At 40.5% G+C, this 18,165-nt stretch overlaps 1 protein-coding gene across 5 annotated transcripts in view; it reads right to left on the bottom strand.

The window, feature by feature from the left end:
• The window catches only part of BAZ1A (bromodomain adjacent to zinc finger domain 1A), a 127,669-nt gene that overhangs the window by 103,082 nt on the left and 6,422 nt on the right, over nt 1–18,165 (bottom strand). For all 5 annotated transcript variants that reach the window (XM_032762846.2, XM_032762847.2, XM_075065508.1 and 2 more), the window contains one exon: nt 14,132–14,410. In XM_032762846.2, coding sequence (XP_032618737.1) covers nt 14,132–14,410 — 279 coding nt within the window. The remainder of the gene's footprint in view (nt 1–14,131; nt 14,411–18,165) is intronic.

The raw sequence follows: 18,165 nt of genomic DNA on the forward strand, positions 1-18,165 counted from the left end.
GAATATGCCATACTGGTACAAGGCACCTGTATATCATAAAACTGTGTCCAAACTAAGGATGGTACTAGTATAATTGTTTTGGTTAAAAAGAAAAACTGTACCCCTAACTGAAAGAGTTATATGGGTACAAAAGAGGTGTTTAGCTCAGGCCTAGCAGAAAATTATTTAAAAAAAAAACAAAAAACAAAAACAAAAACAAACCCACAAGAAACATTCTTTGGGCCTTTGAGGCAAAAAATGGTCACAAACTGTTTTCCTTTGAAAGTCACCCTTTAAGATTTTTCTGGAGCGAACCCTCATGGAATACCAGCAATTGATTTTTCCTGCAACCCACCATCATTTGGATACACATAATGCTTACCAGCATACGCAGAATCTCAGAAACGTAGGACTGAAAGGGAACTCAGTAAGTTATCTAGTTCAGCCCCCTGAGGCAAGACCAAGTATACCTAGACCAGTAGTTCTCAAACTTTTGTACTGGTGACCCCTTTCACATAGCAAGCCTCTGAGTGTGACCCCCCTAATAAATTAAAAACACTTTTTTTTATATATTTAACACCATTAGAAATGTTGGAGGCAAATCAAGGTTTGGGATGGAGGCTGACAGCTTGTGACCCCCAGGTAATAACCTCGCGACCTCCAGTTTGAGAACCCCTGACCGAGACCATCCCGGACTGGTGTTTGTCTAACCTGTTCTTAAAAAACTCCAATGATGGGATTCCACAATCTCCCTTGAAATCTTATTCCAGTGCTTAACTATACACATAGTTTGCACGTATTTCCTAATATCCAACCAAAATCTCCCTTGCTGCAGATTGAGCTGTTTACTTCCTGTCCTGCGTCCAGTGGACCTGGAGAACAATTGATCTGCATCATCTTTATAGCATCCCTTAACATATTTGAAGGCTATCATCAGGTCCCCATTCAATCTTCTGTTCTTAGGTCTAAACATGGCCAATTTTTTTAACCCTTCCTGTAGATCGGGTTACCTAAAGCTTTTAACATTTTTGTAGCTCTTCTCTGGACTCTCTCCAATTTATCCACATCTTTATAAAGTGTGGCACCCAGAACTGGACATGATACTTCAGCTGAGGCCTCAGCAGCGCCAAGCAGAGCAGGACAATTACCTCCTTTGTCTTACATATGACACTCCTGTTAATACACTCCAGAATGACATTAGCCTTTTTCTCAATTGTATCACATTGTTGACTCATACTCAATTTGTGATCCACTATAACCCCCTTAACCTTTTCAGCAGTACTACCACTAGCCGATTATTTCCCATTTTGTAGCTGTCCATTTGATTTTTTTCTTCCTAAGCAAAGGACTTTGCACTTGTCTTTACTGAACTTTATCTTGCTGATTTCAGACCAATTCTCCAATTTTGTCAAGGTTGTTGTGAATTCTAATCATGTCCTCCAAAGTGCTTGTAATCCATCCCAGCTTGGTATCATCTGAAAATGTTATAAGCATATTTTCCATTGCCTTATCCAAGTAATTAATGAAAATACTGAATAGTAACAGATTCAGGACTGACCCCTGCGGTATCACACTAAATACTCCGTCCCAGTTTGATAGTGAACCATTGATAACCAGTCAGTTTCAACCTGCTGCTGATTGATAAGGCTATGAACAGCACCAGAGGCAAGGACTGGAGCTATTCACTTAGGAAGAGGACACAACAACAGAGTCTGGGAGGTGAAAAGTAGTGATAAAAGTAGAGCAGCCAACACACACATATGGAATACTAGCCAGGAGGCCCTGGGATGGAATGAGAGAAAAACAGGAGAGTAAAGAAATTCTGCTTCTCGCTTACAGCAGCCAGCGGGGTTGGAGAGAGGGCAGGTTTTATAATTATCAGACACTGGCTACCTAGATACGGACACAAAAGAGGGAACACCAATCAGGATATAGGGGGGAGCACTCTGGTAAGATTCCCAGCGTCCTCATACTTTCCAGAAGCTAAGGCAAGAGGAGAAGGGAACTGACTTCTCACATTTTATCTATCTTTGGCTACTACAGTTGCATCCTCTATTACTACCTGGTAAAACTTCCAAGCTCAACACATGAGAAGATAAATGAGACACAAAGATTGAGAAGATAAGTTAGAAAAGACCACCAGTGCTCTCTCTACCATATAACAATTATTCTTATGCGTACAGAATTAATTTTCTGGGAATCCACAGTAAATTCTATTAAATCAGTTTAGAAGAGACATTTGAGGTTGTCCACTTCCAGTCTATGAGCAAAAAAGCTTCAAAAATAAAATAGCTTAAGAGTCTAAAGCCCCAGTCCAGCAAAGTACTTTGGGACTGGTTATACAGGTGCTTCAAGTAGCTTGCTGAATCAGGACCTGAAAGAGTCACAGTACACAACAGCTTATATTTTAAGACAACCAGAATTCAAAATTGTGCAGTGTTCTAATCTGTTCTATGAACTCTGGCCTTAGCAAAAGTGAATGAAGAATGAACATTACAAGTACTGTTTTGTAAAACGTATACATATTCATCTACTATATGTTTGTCTATACATGTAGCTAATGATTTTGAATCATAAATTAAACATCTGTTCACATTTTAAAGAAGTCACAAATTTGGAGGCAATTACTCTCCCTAGAACATAAGATGAGTGAAAGTTCTGCGATAGGCAACGATATCCTCCTTCCCCTCAAGTCTTGGAACCACTTTGTGACCAATGCAACAGCAACTGCTGTTCTAATGCAACCCTCTCTACGAGAGTTGCAGGGGATGCTGATGGATCTGCAGCTACATGGAAAAGGCAAATTTTCAGAGTGATCAATGGGATCTACTCATGGTCTGTCAAGAGGCAGGGAGTCTAAGGAAGAATTCCCATTAGCCTATTTTTCAGAGAAAAACAAAATGCCATCCAGATTTTCAATGGGTTGGACATTAGTTAATAATTGGGCATAGAACCTTTCCCCCAGGCCACAGATTTAAATCCTCCATAGTTCAATAGGGCGTAAAAGACATTTTTGTCCATAGCTGTTTGGTGGCCTATGTGAAGTTAGCTTAGATCCCAGTGGACAGGTACATACAATCACATAACACAAACCACAATTGGCCACTGTTGCCAGTATAAGCAGAGTGCCAATTAATGAACAGGCTTAGAAAACAAACTATGTTCTCACTGTATATAAATGATTTTCTCCCCCATCCCTCCAGATCATGATTGATCATATTGGCCACATGATGATAAAAAGCCTACGCATCACTTCTACTAAGAATAACTTTAAAAAAAAAAAGAGGAATAAAAACTCATGCTTCAGGGCAAAAGCCAATCCCTGGGAGGGCTTAGAAAGAAACTTTACCTCTGGGCAGGTTATTTCATAATTACCCACTAAAAGGTTTCTTGCCTGTTGTTCTCGTATTGGCCAGTGTCAAAGACAGGATGCTGGACTAGTCTAATCTGGTCAGATTAAATACAGCAATTCACATCTTCCTAACTGAGGACTTCATTTACCAGTGGTCTTAATCTGGCACTTTTCAACAGCACTACATTCACTTAAGTTGGATATCTGCACTCTAACATTGTTTGCCTAAGGTCAGCAAGCAGTCATTCTTTTTGCTGTAGAGTAATCTAATGACCAGATAGAATATAAAATTTATTCCCCCTTGATAATGGACAGCTGTTCTATACAAGTCTTTCCCTTTACTCCCTTCCCCATGCATCCTAGCAACCCTTCAATATAATTTTGGTTTAGGGGATGTTTATTATAAATTAAGTTATATTGTTATTGTTGTACAGTATCCCATGTGCCTCAATGGGCAAGGGGGGAGGGCACTATATAAATTACTTAGTTTTACTCAAATGAAGAACTAAAATGCAGGTGCACAACAACTTTACCACCCAATTCAGTGCCAATGGCCCTGTAGATGTATGACGACTTATAGACTACCGATTTATTCACCTCAGCAAAGGAGGCCATTATATTGTTTGTAATACCAAAGTCTCAGAAGACTCATGCTTAATTACAATCCATTAAATATTAAAACTATACCTTGGACCCAATCCTACCCCACTGAATTTAGCAGCGTAACTCTTAGGACCAGATCCTCAAAGATATATTGGCTCCTAGCTTCCACTGAAATCAGGAGCAGGCCACATGGCTCAGTGGACTGTGTTGAACTACAGAACAGTATTATTTTGGTTGCAATTTGGCCCAGAGTGTATACCGCTATTTCCAGCAGCATGTCACTGCTGCCATACAGTTCCAAGTTTCAAGCATCTTACCAGGACTCAGAATTCAGTAAGCTGGTTAGATACATATCCTGTATAAGTATTGACACCACAAAGTAGAACTAAATGGATCTAGTACTGTGAGAGATGTCACCAGTGTCCTTTTTCCTTCTGTCTCAGTGAGACATACAGGTTGTTAATGTTTTACTTCACAATTTTATGTCTTAATTCATTACCTTTAGTAGTAAATATTATTCTAGTTTTAATTTTAAACATTCCTTTCACTAAAACTGGAATAGAATTTAAACAACAGAAAGAAGAAACTAAATTGTTTTGAAAATATAAAGATTTCAGATCCCAAACAGTTTTACAAGGTAATAGAATTACAGGCAGCACTGGTAGCAATGCCTATACTTAAGGTTACCTAACATCTTCCATAATTGTTTATAACTTTGCCCAACTTAAATTGTCTAGGCAGAAATTTTACATGCTGGGCATCTGCCTCAGACTAGATTTTTTGAAAAGTTTCAGCAAAAATGGTGTAGTCTTTTCAGACAATTATGTTAGCAGAAAAATTGTAAATGTTTTTACAAAATTCTTAACATCATTTAGCTGAGAAACCTAAGTGCCTCCCTGCTTTAGAACGAGGATTTAAAATTTGGGGGAGAGGGCCCTCCTTTATCCACCAAAACACATAGCTGCTTTTTGACATCTCCCTAAAAATCTGCCCAAATTTGGCCAATTTATAAGCTCTGAAAAACTGCATTTTGCACATGCTCAATAGAGGCTCATTTGTTTGGCAGCAAAATTCTCTGAAAATTCACAGATTCTGTCTGCGGTAAGCATGTTCCATTTCCTTGCAGTTCCTACATGCCAGCTGACACATATCACTCCTGGAGAATGATTATGCGTACTCCATTTAGAGGCTTGCAGGGACTGAGCAGGACTTTCCCTGCAATTTCTCTTCTTGGCAGCTGGAGACTGCTGTGGTGCACAGTAACCAAGAGCAGGGAGACAGTCTCTCCTGAACTCTCTATGTTTCTTTGTTGGCACCATGGTAGTGTGGGGGAGGAAGCAACCTGACTCAAATGCAAAAGGATGAGGAGCAGAGGGAAAGACAAGGACAGTCTGGGAACTATAGTAGCCAGAGTGGGGGAGGAAGAGAAGGGAAAAAAGGCAGAAGGGTCTGGAAAAACTAGAGCACGCTCCCCTCCAGAACCTGCAATTGAACCCAGGATTCTTGAGTCTCAAGTTTCTTGTGCTCGCTCCTAGGAAACAACTGTGAAATCCACTGACAGTATCTTTCTTACCCCCCACCCCACCATACATGGTCCATACAGAAATAGCAGCCTATTACTACCACCAGTTACTCAGTTAGCTGAAGTGGTAAAGGTCTGTATTGCAGATTTAAAGGCCCTAACCATGCTAATGACCCAGGTTGGAGGGTCAATATGATAAATTTATTTTCCAGGTTACTTTTTATTAAAAACATAAAAAAGAGCAAACGCAAGCATTCAAAAGTTAGAAAATGCCAGAATTAAGATTGCTTGAGTAACTTTAATTCAGCCCTCATGTTGTGTATGCACTATGATACAGTCTTTAATTATATGATCACACCCTATATTTCCCACAGGATCCAAAGTAAGTCATGTATTGAAAGGTTTCAGAGTAGAAGCCGTGTTAGTTTGTATCCTCAAAAAGAATAGGAGTACTTGTGGCACCTTAGAGACTAACAAATTTATTTGAGCATAAGCTTTGGTGGGCTACAGCCCACTTCTTCGGATGCAAGGAATGGAACATATATATATCTATATCTCCTCAATGTATGTTCCATTCCTTGCATCCGAAGAAGTGGGCTGTAGCCCACGAAAGCTTATGCTCAAATAAATTTGTTAGTCTCTAAGGTGCCACAAGTACTCCTGTTCTTTTTGATATATTGAAAGCAATCCATATATGTGTTCAGGGTCACTGCCAAATTTTGTTACTCTCAGTGACAAAAAAAGTATGTTTTTTGTTTTTTTTTTTAAACAGGTTGACTGTGACATTTCTTTTCATTAAAATATATCAAAGCAATAAAGATCAAAAGAGCTCTAATACAGCAAATTTCTATTTTGCCTGAAAACCCCATTTTCAATAAGACTTTAGGCATCATGCTAAATTTTCAAAGCTAGACAAGAGGATCAATACACATAAATCCTTTTATTAATTGTAATATTACTTATACATAACATGGACTTCTACACTTAACGACCCCATGCAATACTTTGAAAATGTAGGCCAAAGTCCAATTAACAGTCAACTGCTGTAAAAGGGGAATAACTTATGTCTCCCTCCGCTTATACTGTTTAATTATATGACTCCAAACACAGAGATACTTCAGCAGTAACATGATTTTTGCACTTTGTTTGCCATGCATTTTAAAGAGCTAACTTGGATCTCCAATATAACCCATGCAGGACTACTATTCTAGACTCAGTGCATGTATAATAGTTAATTTTACAAAATACACAATTCATGCTCATATGTTTAAGAGTAGACAAACCTGAAAGATTTAAGTCTTAGTGGAAACAGACCTTTTACCTACATTTTTTCTTGTCAGTCTTGCCAATCTTTTATTAGTCATTTAAAAAGATTACATTAAATTTGAGGAGTTTAGCGCAAATCTGAGTGTATTTTGTAGTTCCACATTCTAATTCACACACCAGCATTATTAATTAAAATATGCTTGTTTTTTGTCACCTTTGTATTAAAAATTAATGAAAATTCTCCTAAACTATTAAAATTCAGATAAAATGTAACACTTACTGAGGCAAATCCAAATTATTCAAATATAAAACTTATATTGCAATTTGATCAGAACAATAGCTCTATATTTCAATTTATTCTCAAAGTGAAATGAACAAATATTTTACAAGAGTGCATTATATATGCACAAATGTGGTGCATTAACCTCTAAATGGAAATGTGAAAAGGACTCCGAATTTCATCCTGTGAAGAAACAAGGCAGCACACTTTGTCTGTAGTTGCATTAAGCAATTATGCATCTACTTTTCAACTGAACATTTTCCCTTACCATGCTCACTAGTTGTCACAAGAAACAAATGGAAATATGTGAAAGGGTAATTGATGATTAACGTCTTATTTAGCAAGGTGAGAATGGGCCTTATTCCATTTGACAGAAAGTGTTGCCAACTTCCTTCTCACATGGGCCTCTCACATGTCCACTTCCAAAAAGGGCATTCTGTTGGTGATCACAAGCACTTTGCAAGGAAGTGTGCACCTCAGACAGGAATATTCTACAATGACTTCAAATCAAGATACCAGATTATTGGTCCACACTGAGCTATAGCCAACATGTCAGAACCCTGAATTAGACAAAGGTAGTCCCCAAGGCAAAGCAAGGGAACACTGAACCCTACAAAAGACTAACCATGAGGAAAGAAAGGAAGGACATTCAATGGAACCAACACCACCTCCTGAAGTTGTATTCTGCTCTCTTTCTTGAACCAGACATCCAGAGAAGGTAGAGTGAAAATCTCTGACCATCAGCTAAGTCAAGCCGAAAGTTTACAACTAAGAGACACAGAAGACCAGCCATCGCCCCACACAAAACAAGTTCAAATTATCTGCAACATTAGAACTAGTGCTCAACTAAGACTAATGATGTGATGTAAAAACATAAGAACAAACAAATGGCCTTACTGAGTTAGACCAAAGGTCCATCTAGCCCAATATCCTGTCTTCTGACAGTGGCCAATGCCAGGTGCTCCAGAGGGAATGAACAGAACAGGTAATCATCAAGTGATCCATCCCATCGCCCATTCCCAGCTTCTGGCAAACAGAGGCTAGAGACACCATCCCAGCCTATCCTGACTAATAGCCATTGATGGACCTATACTCCATGAATTTGTCTAGTCCTTTTTTGAACCCTGTTATAGTCTTGGCCTTCATAACATCCTCTGGCAAGGAGTTCCACAGGTTGACTGTGTGTTGTGAGAAAAATATTTCCTTTTGTTTGTTTTAAACCTCTTGCCTATTAATTTCATTTGGTGGCCCCCTAGTTCTTGCATTGTGAAGAATAAATAACATTTCCTTATTTACTTTCTCCCACATCAGTCATGCATTTAAATAGATTCTACATCATACCCCTCTTAACTGTCTCCTTTCCAGCTGAAAGTCCCCAGTCTTATTCCTCTGCCTCATTACGCAGCCGTTCCATACCCCTTAAAAAAAAAAAAACCCAACCAACGCGCAACAAAATGATGAATGGGCGCGCCACTCCGCGCAGTATCCCAAGATGTGGCGTACAATGGATTTATAAAGAGGCAATATGATATTTTCTTGTTTATTATCTATCCCTTTTTTTCAATAATTCCGCCAACATTCTGTTTATGCTTTTTTGACTTGCCGCTGCATCATGCGAGTGGATTTTTTCAGAGAATCATACCAACAATGAGCTTCAAGATGTCTTTCTTGACTGGTAACAGCTAATTTAGACCCCATCTTTTATATGTACCGCTGGATTATGTCTTCCATATGCATTATTTTTATTTATCAACACTAGAATTTCCTCAGAATTTCAACTGCCAGTCACTCCAGTTTTGAGGAGATTCTTTGTGGTCTTTGGCGATTCGCTTGGACTTAACTCACTTGAGTATCAGAGGGGTAGCCGTGTTAGTCTGGATCTGTAAAAGCAGCAGGAATCCTGTTGGCACCTTATACTCAACAGATTTTGGAGCGTGAGCTTTCTGGGTGAATACCACTCGTCAGACCGCTAGTGGAATTTCCAGGGGTAGTATGTTATATATGCTAGCAAGCAAGCTAGAGATAATGAGGTTAGTTTCATCCAGGGAGCATGGGGCCGGTTCTAGCGTGCAGGTGTGAAACCAGGGAGGAGAAACTGCTTTTGTAGTTGGCAAGCCATTCACAGTCTTTGTTTAGTCCAGAGCTCGATGGTATCAAATTTACAGATGACTGAAGCTCAGCAGTTTCTCTTTGAAGTCTGGTCCTGAAGTTTTTTGCTGCAGTGGCCCCTGAAGGTCTGCTATAGTGTGGCCAGGGAGTTGAAGTGCTCTCCTACAGGTTTTTGTATATTGCATTCCTGATATTGATTTGTGTCCATTTATCCTTTTCCGTAAGACTGGTCCAGTTTGGCCGATGTACATAGCAGGAGGCATGCTGGCATATGATGGCGTATATTACATTGGTGGACGTGCAAGTGAATGAACCAGTGATGTATGGCTGATCTGGTTAGGTCCTGTGATGGTGTCGCTGGTGTAGTATGATGGGCAGAGTTGGCATCGAGGTTTGTTGCATGGATCTGGTTCCTGAGCTAGAGTTACTATGGTACAGGTGTGCAGTTGTGGTGAGAATACATTTCAGGTTGGCAGGTTGTCTGTGGGCAGGATTGGCTGCCACCAAGACCTGTGAAAGTGTGGGATCATTGTCCAGGATGGGTTGTTAGATCTCTGATGATTGCGTTGGAGGGGTTTTAGCTGGGGGCTGTATTGATGCCGTAGGTCTGTTGGTTTTTTCTTGGGTTTGTCTGCCAGTAGGAGGGTTCTGGGTACATGTCTGGTCTGTTGATCTGTTTCAATATTCTCGTGCGGATATTGTAGTTTTGAGAATGTTGGTGGAGATTTTGTAGGTGTGTTGGTCTCTGTCTGAGGGGGTTAGAGCAGATCGGTTGTACTCCAGTGCTTGGCTGTAGACAATGGATCGTGTGATGTGCCCGGGATGGAAGCTGGAGACATGAAGGTCGATAGCGGTCGGTGGGTTTCGATATGGGTGGTGTTAATGTGACCATCACTTATTGCACCTAGGGTGTCTGAAAGTGACCTCTGTGTAGATTGTCGCAGGCTGAGGATTGATGGTGGGTGGAAGTTGCTGAATCGTGGTGGGAATTTTTCTAGAGTCTCCTTCCATGGTCAGATGATGAAGATATCATCAATGTAGCGTACGGTAGAGAAGGGGCGTGAGTGGACGCAGAGCTGAGGAAGCGTTGTTTCAGGTCAGCCATAAAATATTGGCATATGTGGAGGCATGCGGGTGCCCATAGCAAGCCCTAGATCTGGAGATATAATATTGTCATCAAACTTGAATAGTTGTGTGTGATTATAAAGGCGAGAGCTCAGCAGCAGTTGTGCTGCTGGCAATCATCGGGATACTGTTCCTGACAGCTTGTATTCATCTGTGTGTGATGTTTGTGTAGAGAGCCTCTACATCCATGGTGGCTAGGATGGTGTTTTCTGGGAGATGACCAATCATTGTAGTTTCCTCAGGAATCAGTGGTGTCACGGAGATGCTGGGAGTGCTGGTGGCATAGGGTTGCAGTAGAGAGCACAATCCGACAGTCTTCAGTGAGAGTGCCTGCCCAAGATGATGGGGCATCCAGGTTCCGGTTTGTGGACTTGGTAGTAGAGATAGAATAACCTGGTCGGGGCTCTAGGTATGCTGATTTGTTCCAGTGTGAGTGTAGGGAGTGTCCTGAGTAGATGTGCAGTTCCTTAGTGTATTCCTCAGTGGGATCTGAGGGAGTGGCCTGTAGAATTTGGTATTGGAGAGTGTCTGGTGGCCTCCTTTTGTAGTCAGACCTGTCATGATGACAACAGCACCTCCTTTATCAGCTCTTTATTGATGAATGTCAGGGTGGTTTCTGAGGTGTGAGATGGCATTGCGTTCTGCACGACTTAGGTTTGAGGCAAGCGGTGTTGTTTTTCACAATTTCTGCCTGTGCACGTTGGCGGAAGCATTCAATGTATAGGTCAGACTGTCATTTCGACTCAGGAGGAGTCATGTGAGTTCTTCTTCTTGTTTGCTGTTGTGGGAGGGTACCTGTGTATCAGTGCACTGTTCAGTTTGTCCTGGAAGTTTTTTGAGTTTGACGGGAGTAGGGCTTCCAGATCACAGACTGTATCATGTTGGTGGGGTGGCAGGGGAAGAGAGAGTCCGAGGATAGGACAGAACTTTTCTTCTGGCTGAGGTGTAGTTGGTAGATTGACAATAATTGCTCTGGACTAAACAAAGACTGTGAATGGCTTGTCAATACAGAACCCAGTTCTTCCTCCTCTGGTTTTCACCTCTATCGGCTAGGACGGGCCATCCTCCTGATTGAACTACCTCGTTATCTCTAGCTGCTTGCTAGCATTATTACCTCTACCTGGAAATTTCCAGTACCTCGTCTGAAGGGGGTATTCACCCACGCAACCTCCACTCCAAAACTCTCTGTTAGTCCTATAAGGTGCACACGATTCTCTGCTGCTTGTGGTACCTTAGTTACTAACAGACGTATTGGAGCATGAGCTTTCATGGGTAATACCCACTTCGTCAGATGCATGTAGTGGAAACTTTCAGGGGCAGGTATACAAGGCAAGCAAGAAGCAGGCTAGAGATAAACAGTGTAGTTCAATCAGGAAGGATGAGGCCTCTTCTAGCAGTTGAGGTGTGGACACACGGAGGAGCACTGACTTTATGTAGTTAGGCTAGAATTCACAGTCTTTGTTAAATCCTGAACTGAATGGTGTTAATTTGCCGCTGAGATGAGCTCAGTTGTTTCTCTGAAGTCTGGTCTGAGTATTTTTTGTGCTGATGGATGGTACTTTCATCTGCTACTGTAGGTCCAGGAGACTGAAAGTGTCTCCTACAGGTTTTTCGTATATTGCCGATTCTAATATCTGATTGCGTTTCATTTTTCTTTTTCCGATTAGAGATGCCACAGTTTGCCATGACCTCGCGAGGCATGGCTGGTTTGCTGGCTATATTACATTGGTGAAGTGCAGCGTGAATGACCAGGGTAAGGTGGGAGATCTGGTTAGGTCTTGTGATGGTGTCGCTGGTGTAGATGTGTGGGCAGAGCTGGCATCCGACGAAGTAGGTATTCACCCACAAAAGCTCATGCTCCAATACGTCTGTTAGTCTATAAGATGCCACAGGACTCTTTGCTGCTTTTATCTTGAGTAGTTTTGTATCATCTACAAATTTTGCCACCTCATTCTTTATCACTTCTTCCAGATCACTTAAGAATATATTAAATAGGACTGGGCCCTGTGTAGAGGTAGAGACTCTGAAAGTATACCTACACTATACCGACTTAATTACTTAACCGTAGCTGCACCGCCATAATCCCATAGCATAGATGCAGTCTACATTGACAGAAAGGGTTTTTCATATCAGAGCAGGAATATCACCTCCCTGAACGTGTTGATGGAAGCATTCTTCCATTGACATAGCTACCCCCACACTGAGGTTAGGGCGGCATAGCTACATCAGTCAGGGGTGTAAACCAGGCCCAAGAAGACGACAATGTGAGAGTGCTTATATGGCAAATTCAGAGACATCTGAATTCTCCAATATTCCACTGGAGCACAAGGATTAGTATTTTGATTAAAATACTATTTCCACTACATAGTACAACTATTTCTGTATCTGTACTGCCATGGAAAAAAGGCAAAGCCAGGAACCATATGAAAGGGTGGGCCTCCAATAAATATGCAGACCCTGTCCCCTCTAACATATACAGGGTTTTGCCACAGATCTCAGGGTATCCACAGGCTGCTGTGTCATCCCATCCAACTACTTCATGGTATGGCGAACCTTGCCTCGCCCCCAACAGGACAAAGACCCAATCCAGCAAAAATGTATACATATGCTTAAATTTATACTGCGAGTATTCCCATCAATGGGACTATTCAGTGTGTAAATTTAAGCATATGGACATCTTTGCATGATTGGGATTTAAATGAAAACTTTATGGCTTGAAAATAAGAACATTTCCTGGTCCCGTCAGAGAAACAATGTAAGGGAAAATTCAACCCAACTAACACACTTATAGCTCACTATAAACTAATGGATTCAAATATGAAACTGATCACATCTGAGACAGATACCTTTAAAATTCAGGATTTCTCCAAACCCTTAATAGTAGTGGCCTCACCACTCATTCCCTTAACTAAAAGCTTCTGTAACTCATACAAAAATAGTACCAAAAAGAAGCATTGTTAGCAGCATATAAAATGGTTGTATATACAATATGAGCAGAAACAGCTTTAAAAACCTATTAAAAATATGTGTACCCTGGAATGACCAAATATTATATCCCTCTATCACCATTCCTCACTCTTCTGAGCATGTTCCCGTAACAAACTAATGCTCTTGGAATGGAAGTGTTTTTAGTCTACCAATTACAAAACTTGAATAATCCAGCTTAAATTGCTTATTTCCCTTTGTAAAATTTTGCCACTTTTGGGGTACAAAAATACAATTTGGTGACTTCCACACTACTTCACTCCACAAGCCTTATCAAAGAAGTCTTTGAGGAAATGTTTAGCAGTCATTCACAATATTCCCTAGTTGATAATTACATCTCACTCCAAAAGTTTGTACATCTGTTACCTACTACATCAACTAATAGTTTGTCACCAATGTTTATATCATTTTTGCACTAAAAAAATCATGATAATTTGCAAACAAACATTTTCCTGTGTTCCATTCAAATAACCTTTGATCACACAGCATGTTTTTTGGACCTTAATGGATGTCAAACCATCCAAACTCCAGCCCACTCTATGCACTGCAGCAGCTTTCCTTGACAGAGGGCTGAATGGGAATTCCTTCAGAACACATCAATGTTACTTCAAGATCAACAGGACCGCTCTGGAAAAAAATGCCAAGGGGCTGGATGTGCTGCCTCCAGCAAACACAGTAACTGCCAAGCCAAGGAATAAGAAACTGAGCCCAGGAATCCAACCCTAGCCACTAGTAACACAATAAACAGCATTAATCACATGGCTAGCAAGAGACATTGTACTTGTCCTACAAATAGCTTGTTACAGAATTCATAACCCCAAGTTTTGTAAAAATAAATAAATAAGTAAATAATAAAAATAGATATACCATAACACATATTTAGTCAATAATACATATAAAATGTGTTTACCTTGCACCATTATTTCTAACTACTTCCACTGTTTCGCCAACAAAATATCGATCCTTGACATAAGCAAAGATTTCATCACAGATTTCATGAAGTCGTGAGCGATGGGTTAGGGTGGCCAAATACAGAACTGGAACTATGAGTGCCTCTGGAAAACTCTGAAGATTAAGTCTGGCTTTCTTTTCTGATTCCAGTGCTTCCTGATATGTGAGTCCAGGTTTACCTGTGACAGCACAGCTCCATACAAGGCTGTTACACAGAATGGTGCGTTCAAAAAAGTCACTATAATGAAGAAAAAAAGAAAAAGAGTGAATAAAATTCTAGCTAACACTTACAGTTTAGTCATAGTAATATGGTGTGCCACGCTTTCGATCAACTAAGTGAAAAACACTCTTTACATGTCTAAAATTTAAACATTGCACTGCTTCTGTTCACGTTGTAGATTGTACTATCTCCAAACTTAAATTACAGTCATCACAGTATATCTAGAACATTATTATTGGCTCTCACTTCATGATAGAATACTCAAAGGGTCATTTTGTCACTTCTGTTCAACCCAGTATTTCAGTTCTTGATAAATCTACTACTGTAGGGCCAAAATTTGTTCTCACTACAGTCTACATGCAGCAAAACTCCCTCTGATTTTAACTGGGCAGTGTCAGGCTCTTAGGCCCTGCAAAGAAGTGCACATACACGAGTAATTTTATATATCAGAGGAGTCCCACTGAGTTCAGTGAGACTACTCATAGATGTAAATTTAACACCACCACCCCATGTATATGCTTACAAAAATCAGCATTTAAAATTGTACAGGTATAAAATAGTCTGGCAATTTTTTTTTCTTAAAATGGTTTTAATTCATTTAAGTTCCAGTTTGCTTTTCAGCAGTCAAAACTCTTAAGTGCTTTTGAGTGTTCTGGCCCATCAATGGGGAAGTTAAAAAATAACACCAACCCCTTTTTTTTAACATAGTTTTTGTTCTTTGTTTGCATTGCTCTTATAAAAGCACTAAAATATTTTTTTTCCTGCAGATTCTTCCCATCCCCCTTTTCAATTTGGCAAATATTGATTTTTCTTCCCCTCTTGGGTTCCAATTAATACTGAAATTACCATGGTTATTCTTGTTTACTTCCTGTTTAGAACACCAGCATAATTTCTATAGTATTGATTATTCAACAGCTGTTGCATGGTGAACCCATCACAATATTTTTTGATGAACCTGGCAAAAACAGTGGTTAATTTCTAGATGGAAGAGTTGATTTTTTTTAAGTAAATGTAGAATCAAAGCCATTTAGTAGATTATAGTTATGTTAAAATACTTCACATAATGTGGATCAACTAACAGTTTGACAGTGTGCCTTTAAATAAGTATTCCTTAATGCAGTGTTTCCTAAACATTTAAAAGCCGAGGACCACTTCAGCGTAATGAAACTAATCATTGCCACCTGCCCTCCACCCTGCAACCCTACCGTGAGTTCTTATAAATTAAGACACATGACAAATTTAACATCTTCTGTGTCATTTCAGCTAATCTATCATGCCACATCCCCAGGGTGTCCACTCCATACCTTTGGATACATTGGTATACATCTTCATAATGTGATACTTTCTTTTTTTTTGCATGCTTTGATGATGAGCAAATCAGTTAATAAGGGTGACATTTAAAGTATATCATTGGCATCTGAGTTAACACCCAATGAAGTGAATGGGGCAGCTCACACCTCAGAGCTATTGTTTTAGGCTTTTTACACACTCAGTCAGACATCTGTGGATGGGTTACATTTGCTTCATCTTTTCAAAGTTTGCACTGCAACCGTAACAGCTAGACACAAACACTGTGTACATGAAAGCTCAGACTCTACAGGACAATTGAGAGTTGGGCTGTGTTTCCCAGCTAGTCCTCCACATGCCTTCAAAATGGGGGCTTCTCACACATTAGCAAAACTTCCTTAAAAGAACAGCAGTTTCTCTACTTTGTGCATTTCACAGCATCTTTGGTCCCAATTCTTCAAAGACTAATGCATGCACTTAATTTTTACACTAGGAGTAGTCTTCAATGCATACAGTTAAATATTTACTAAATCTTTGCAGGACTGGAGCCTTTGGTGTATAGTTCCACTGTTTCCCTGTCAATCACCTAGTTCTTCCTTTGCTGAGGAAATTCTTAGCATTATCAACTGGCAACCAGAAATTTTGTTTCAAATTACCATATATACTCGTTCATAAGCCAAATTTTTTTAGTAAAAAAGGGAAGCACCAGAGAAGGGGGTCAGCTTATGAATGGGTATAGAGAGGGAGAGGTGGGACACAGCCCCTCCCCCCCCCAACAGAGTGAGCAAGGAGAGGCAGCACAGCCAGCAGAGCCAGAAAGGAAGAAGTGGGGCCAGAGTCTCTCTGCTTCTGGCCATGCTGCTGTCCCCCCAGCCTCCGAAGCAGATACAGTTCTGGGGCTGGCAGGCTGCAGCCCTGCCGTTCGGCCTCACCCCAAAGAGCAGGCTGCTGGAACAGCTCCAACCAGGCCAGAGACATCCTCCCCTGGCCCTCCCCAGATAAGGTGGGAAGGGATGGGATGGCGAAGAGTGTGGGGGGTGGGGTCATGTGGGGGGTGGGGTCATGTGGGGGGTGGTCACAGAGGTTACTCCCCTGACCCTCAGCTTCTTCCCCCAAAAAAACATTTCCCCACCAGTTGCTGTCCCAGGCCATCAGGGTAAGCAGCTGGCACGCCAGGACATTTTGTTTACTTAGGTTTACCTTCCTGCCTGCGAACGCTTGAGGTAAACAAACCGTCTCAGCCAACCAGTGGCTTATCCTGATGGCCCGGGAGCCAAAGTTTGCTGACCCCTGAATTATAGGGTCAGCTTATGAATGGGTCATGAAAAATTTTTACTTATCCATTGAGGGTGGGGGTGGGGCTTATAAATGAACCGGCTAATGATAGAGTATATACTGTAATTATTTTTAAAAAGTTTCAGGATATACTATTTAAAAGATGCACTACCAGAAACTGAAGTTTTTAAAAATGTGTTCACTTGAAACATAAAAATCCAATTTACAGTGTCCCTTTTTCTGAGGGAGTGGCGGGAACAGACATTTTGTCCCTTGGCCTGCGCCGCTTCCTGCGGCCCCCATTGGCCTGGAGCGGCAAACCGCAGCCAGTGGGAGCCGCGATCAGCCAAACCTGCAGACACAGCAGGTAAACAAACCGGCCCAGCCCGCCAGGGGCTTTCCCTGAACAAGCGGCAGCCCTAGTTTGAGAACCACTGATTTAAATGACACCTTCAACTTAAAAAAAACAAAAACCACACATCTCTCAAGTAAAATCTACAAGTAAATTTGTTACAAGTGAAAGCTAAGATTACCATGACTGAAACAGATTTGAGGAAAACGTTTTTTTTTTCCAATCACTCTACAACAACACTTTGTGTATCCTGTTTCTCTGTAGTTATTTTACTCTTTTGTTTTGTCTGAGTTTTTCCACATACCAGCAAGGAGAAAAAAATAATTTGCAAAAAAAGTAAATGTGCTTATAAAACTATCAAAATAGTCACAGACACAGGAATAGGCAAACTCCCTGAAACTACCTTTCAGCTCTCTCTCACTTTAAAAAATTGATTACATTTAATCTTGGCAGCATCCCTTAACTTTAGCTACAAACAGCACATCAGACAGATAATTTATGTCACAGGCCATTAACATGTTATTGTAACATATTAACGATCTCACTGAAACTGGGTCTGAGAGAACAAAAATCCAACACCATGTCAATAGATTTTTAATATTCCTGCACTCCTGCCCCATGGAGGCATCTTTGTGCCATTACAGTTATGTAAATAGAAGCTACCAATACAGCTAAGTTGTGGCAGTTACAATATTCTATATTAAAAGAAATAGAAACATAAAAGGCTCGATTGAGCATACTTCATGTTGCATTTAAATTCACAAAAGCAAATACAATTAGAGTTTAAACTGCAATTGTGTCCTTATCACATCCCTTTAGGTTGAAAAGCTGTGACATATATGGCATTTTATGATCACCA

Source organism: Chelonoidis abingdonii, chromosome 4, assembly GCF_003597395.2.
Source record: "Chelonoidis abingdonii isolate Lonesome George chromosome 4, CheloAbing_2.0, whole genome shotgun sequence".
NCBI lineage: Eukaryota > Metazoa > Chordata > Testudines > Testudinidae > Chelonoidis > Chelonoidis abingdonii.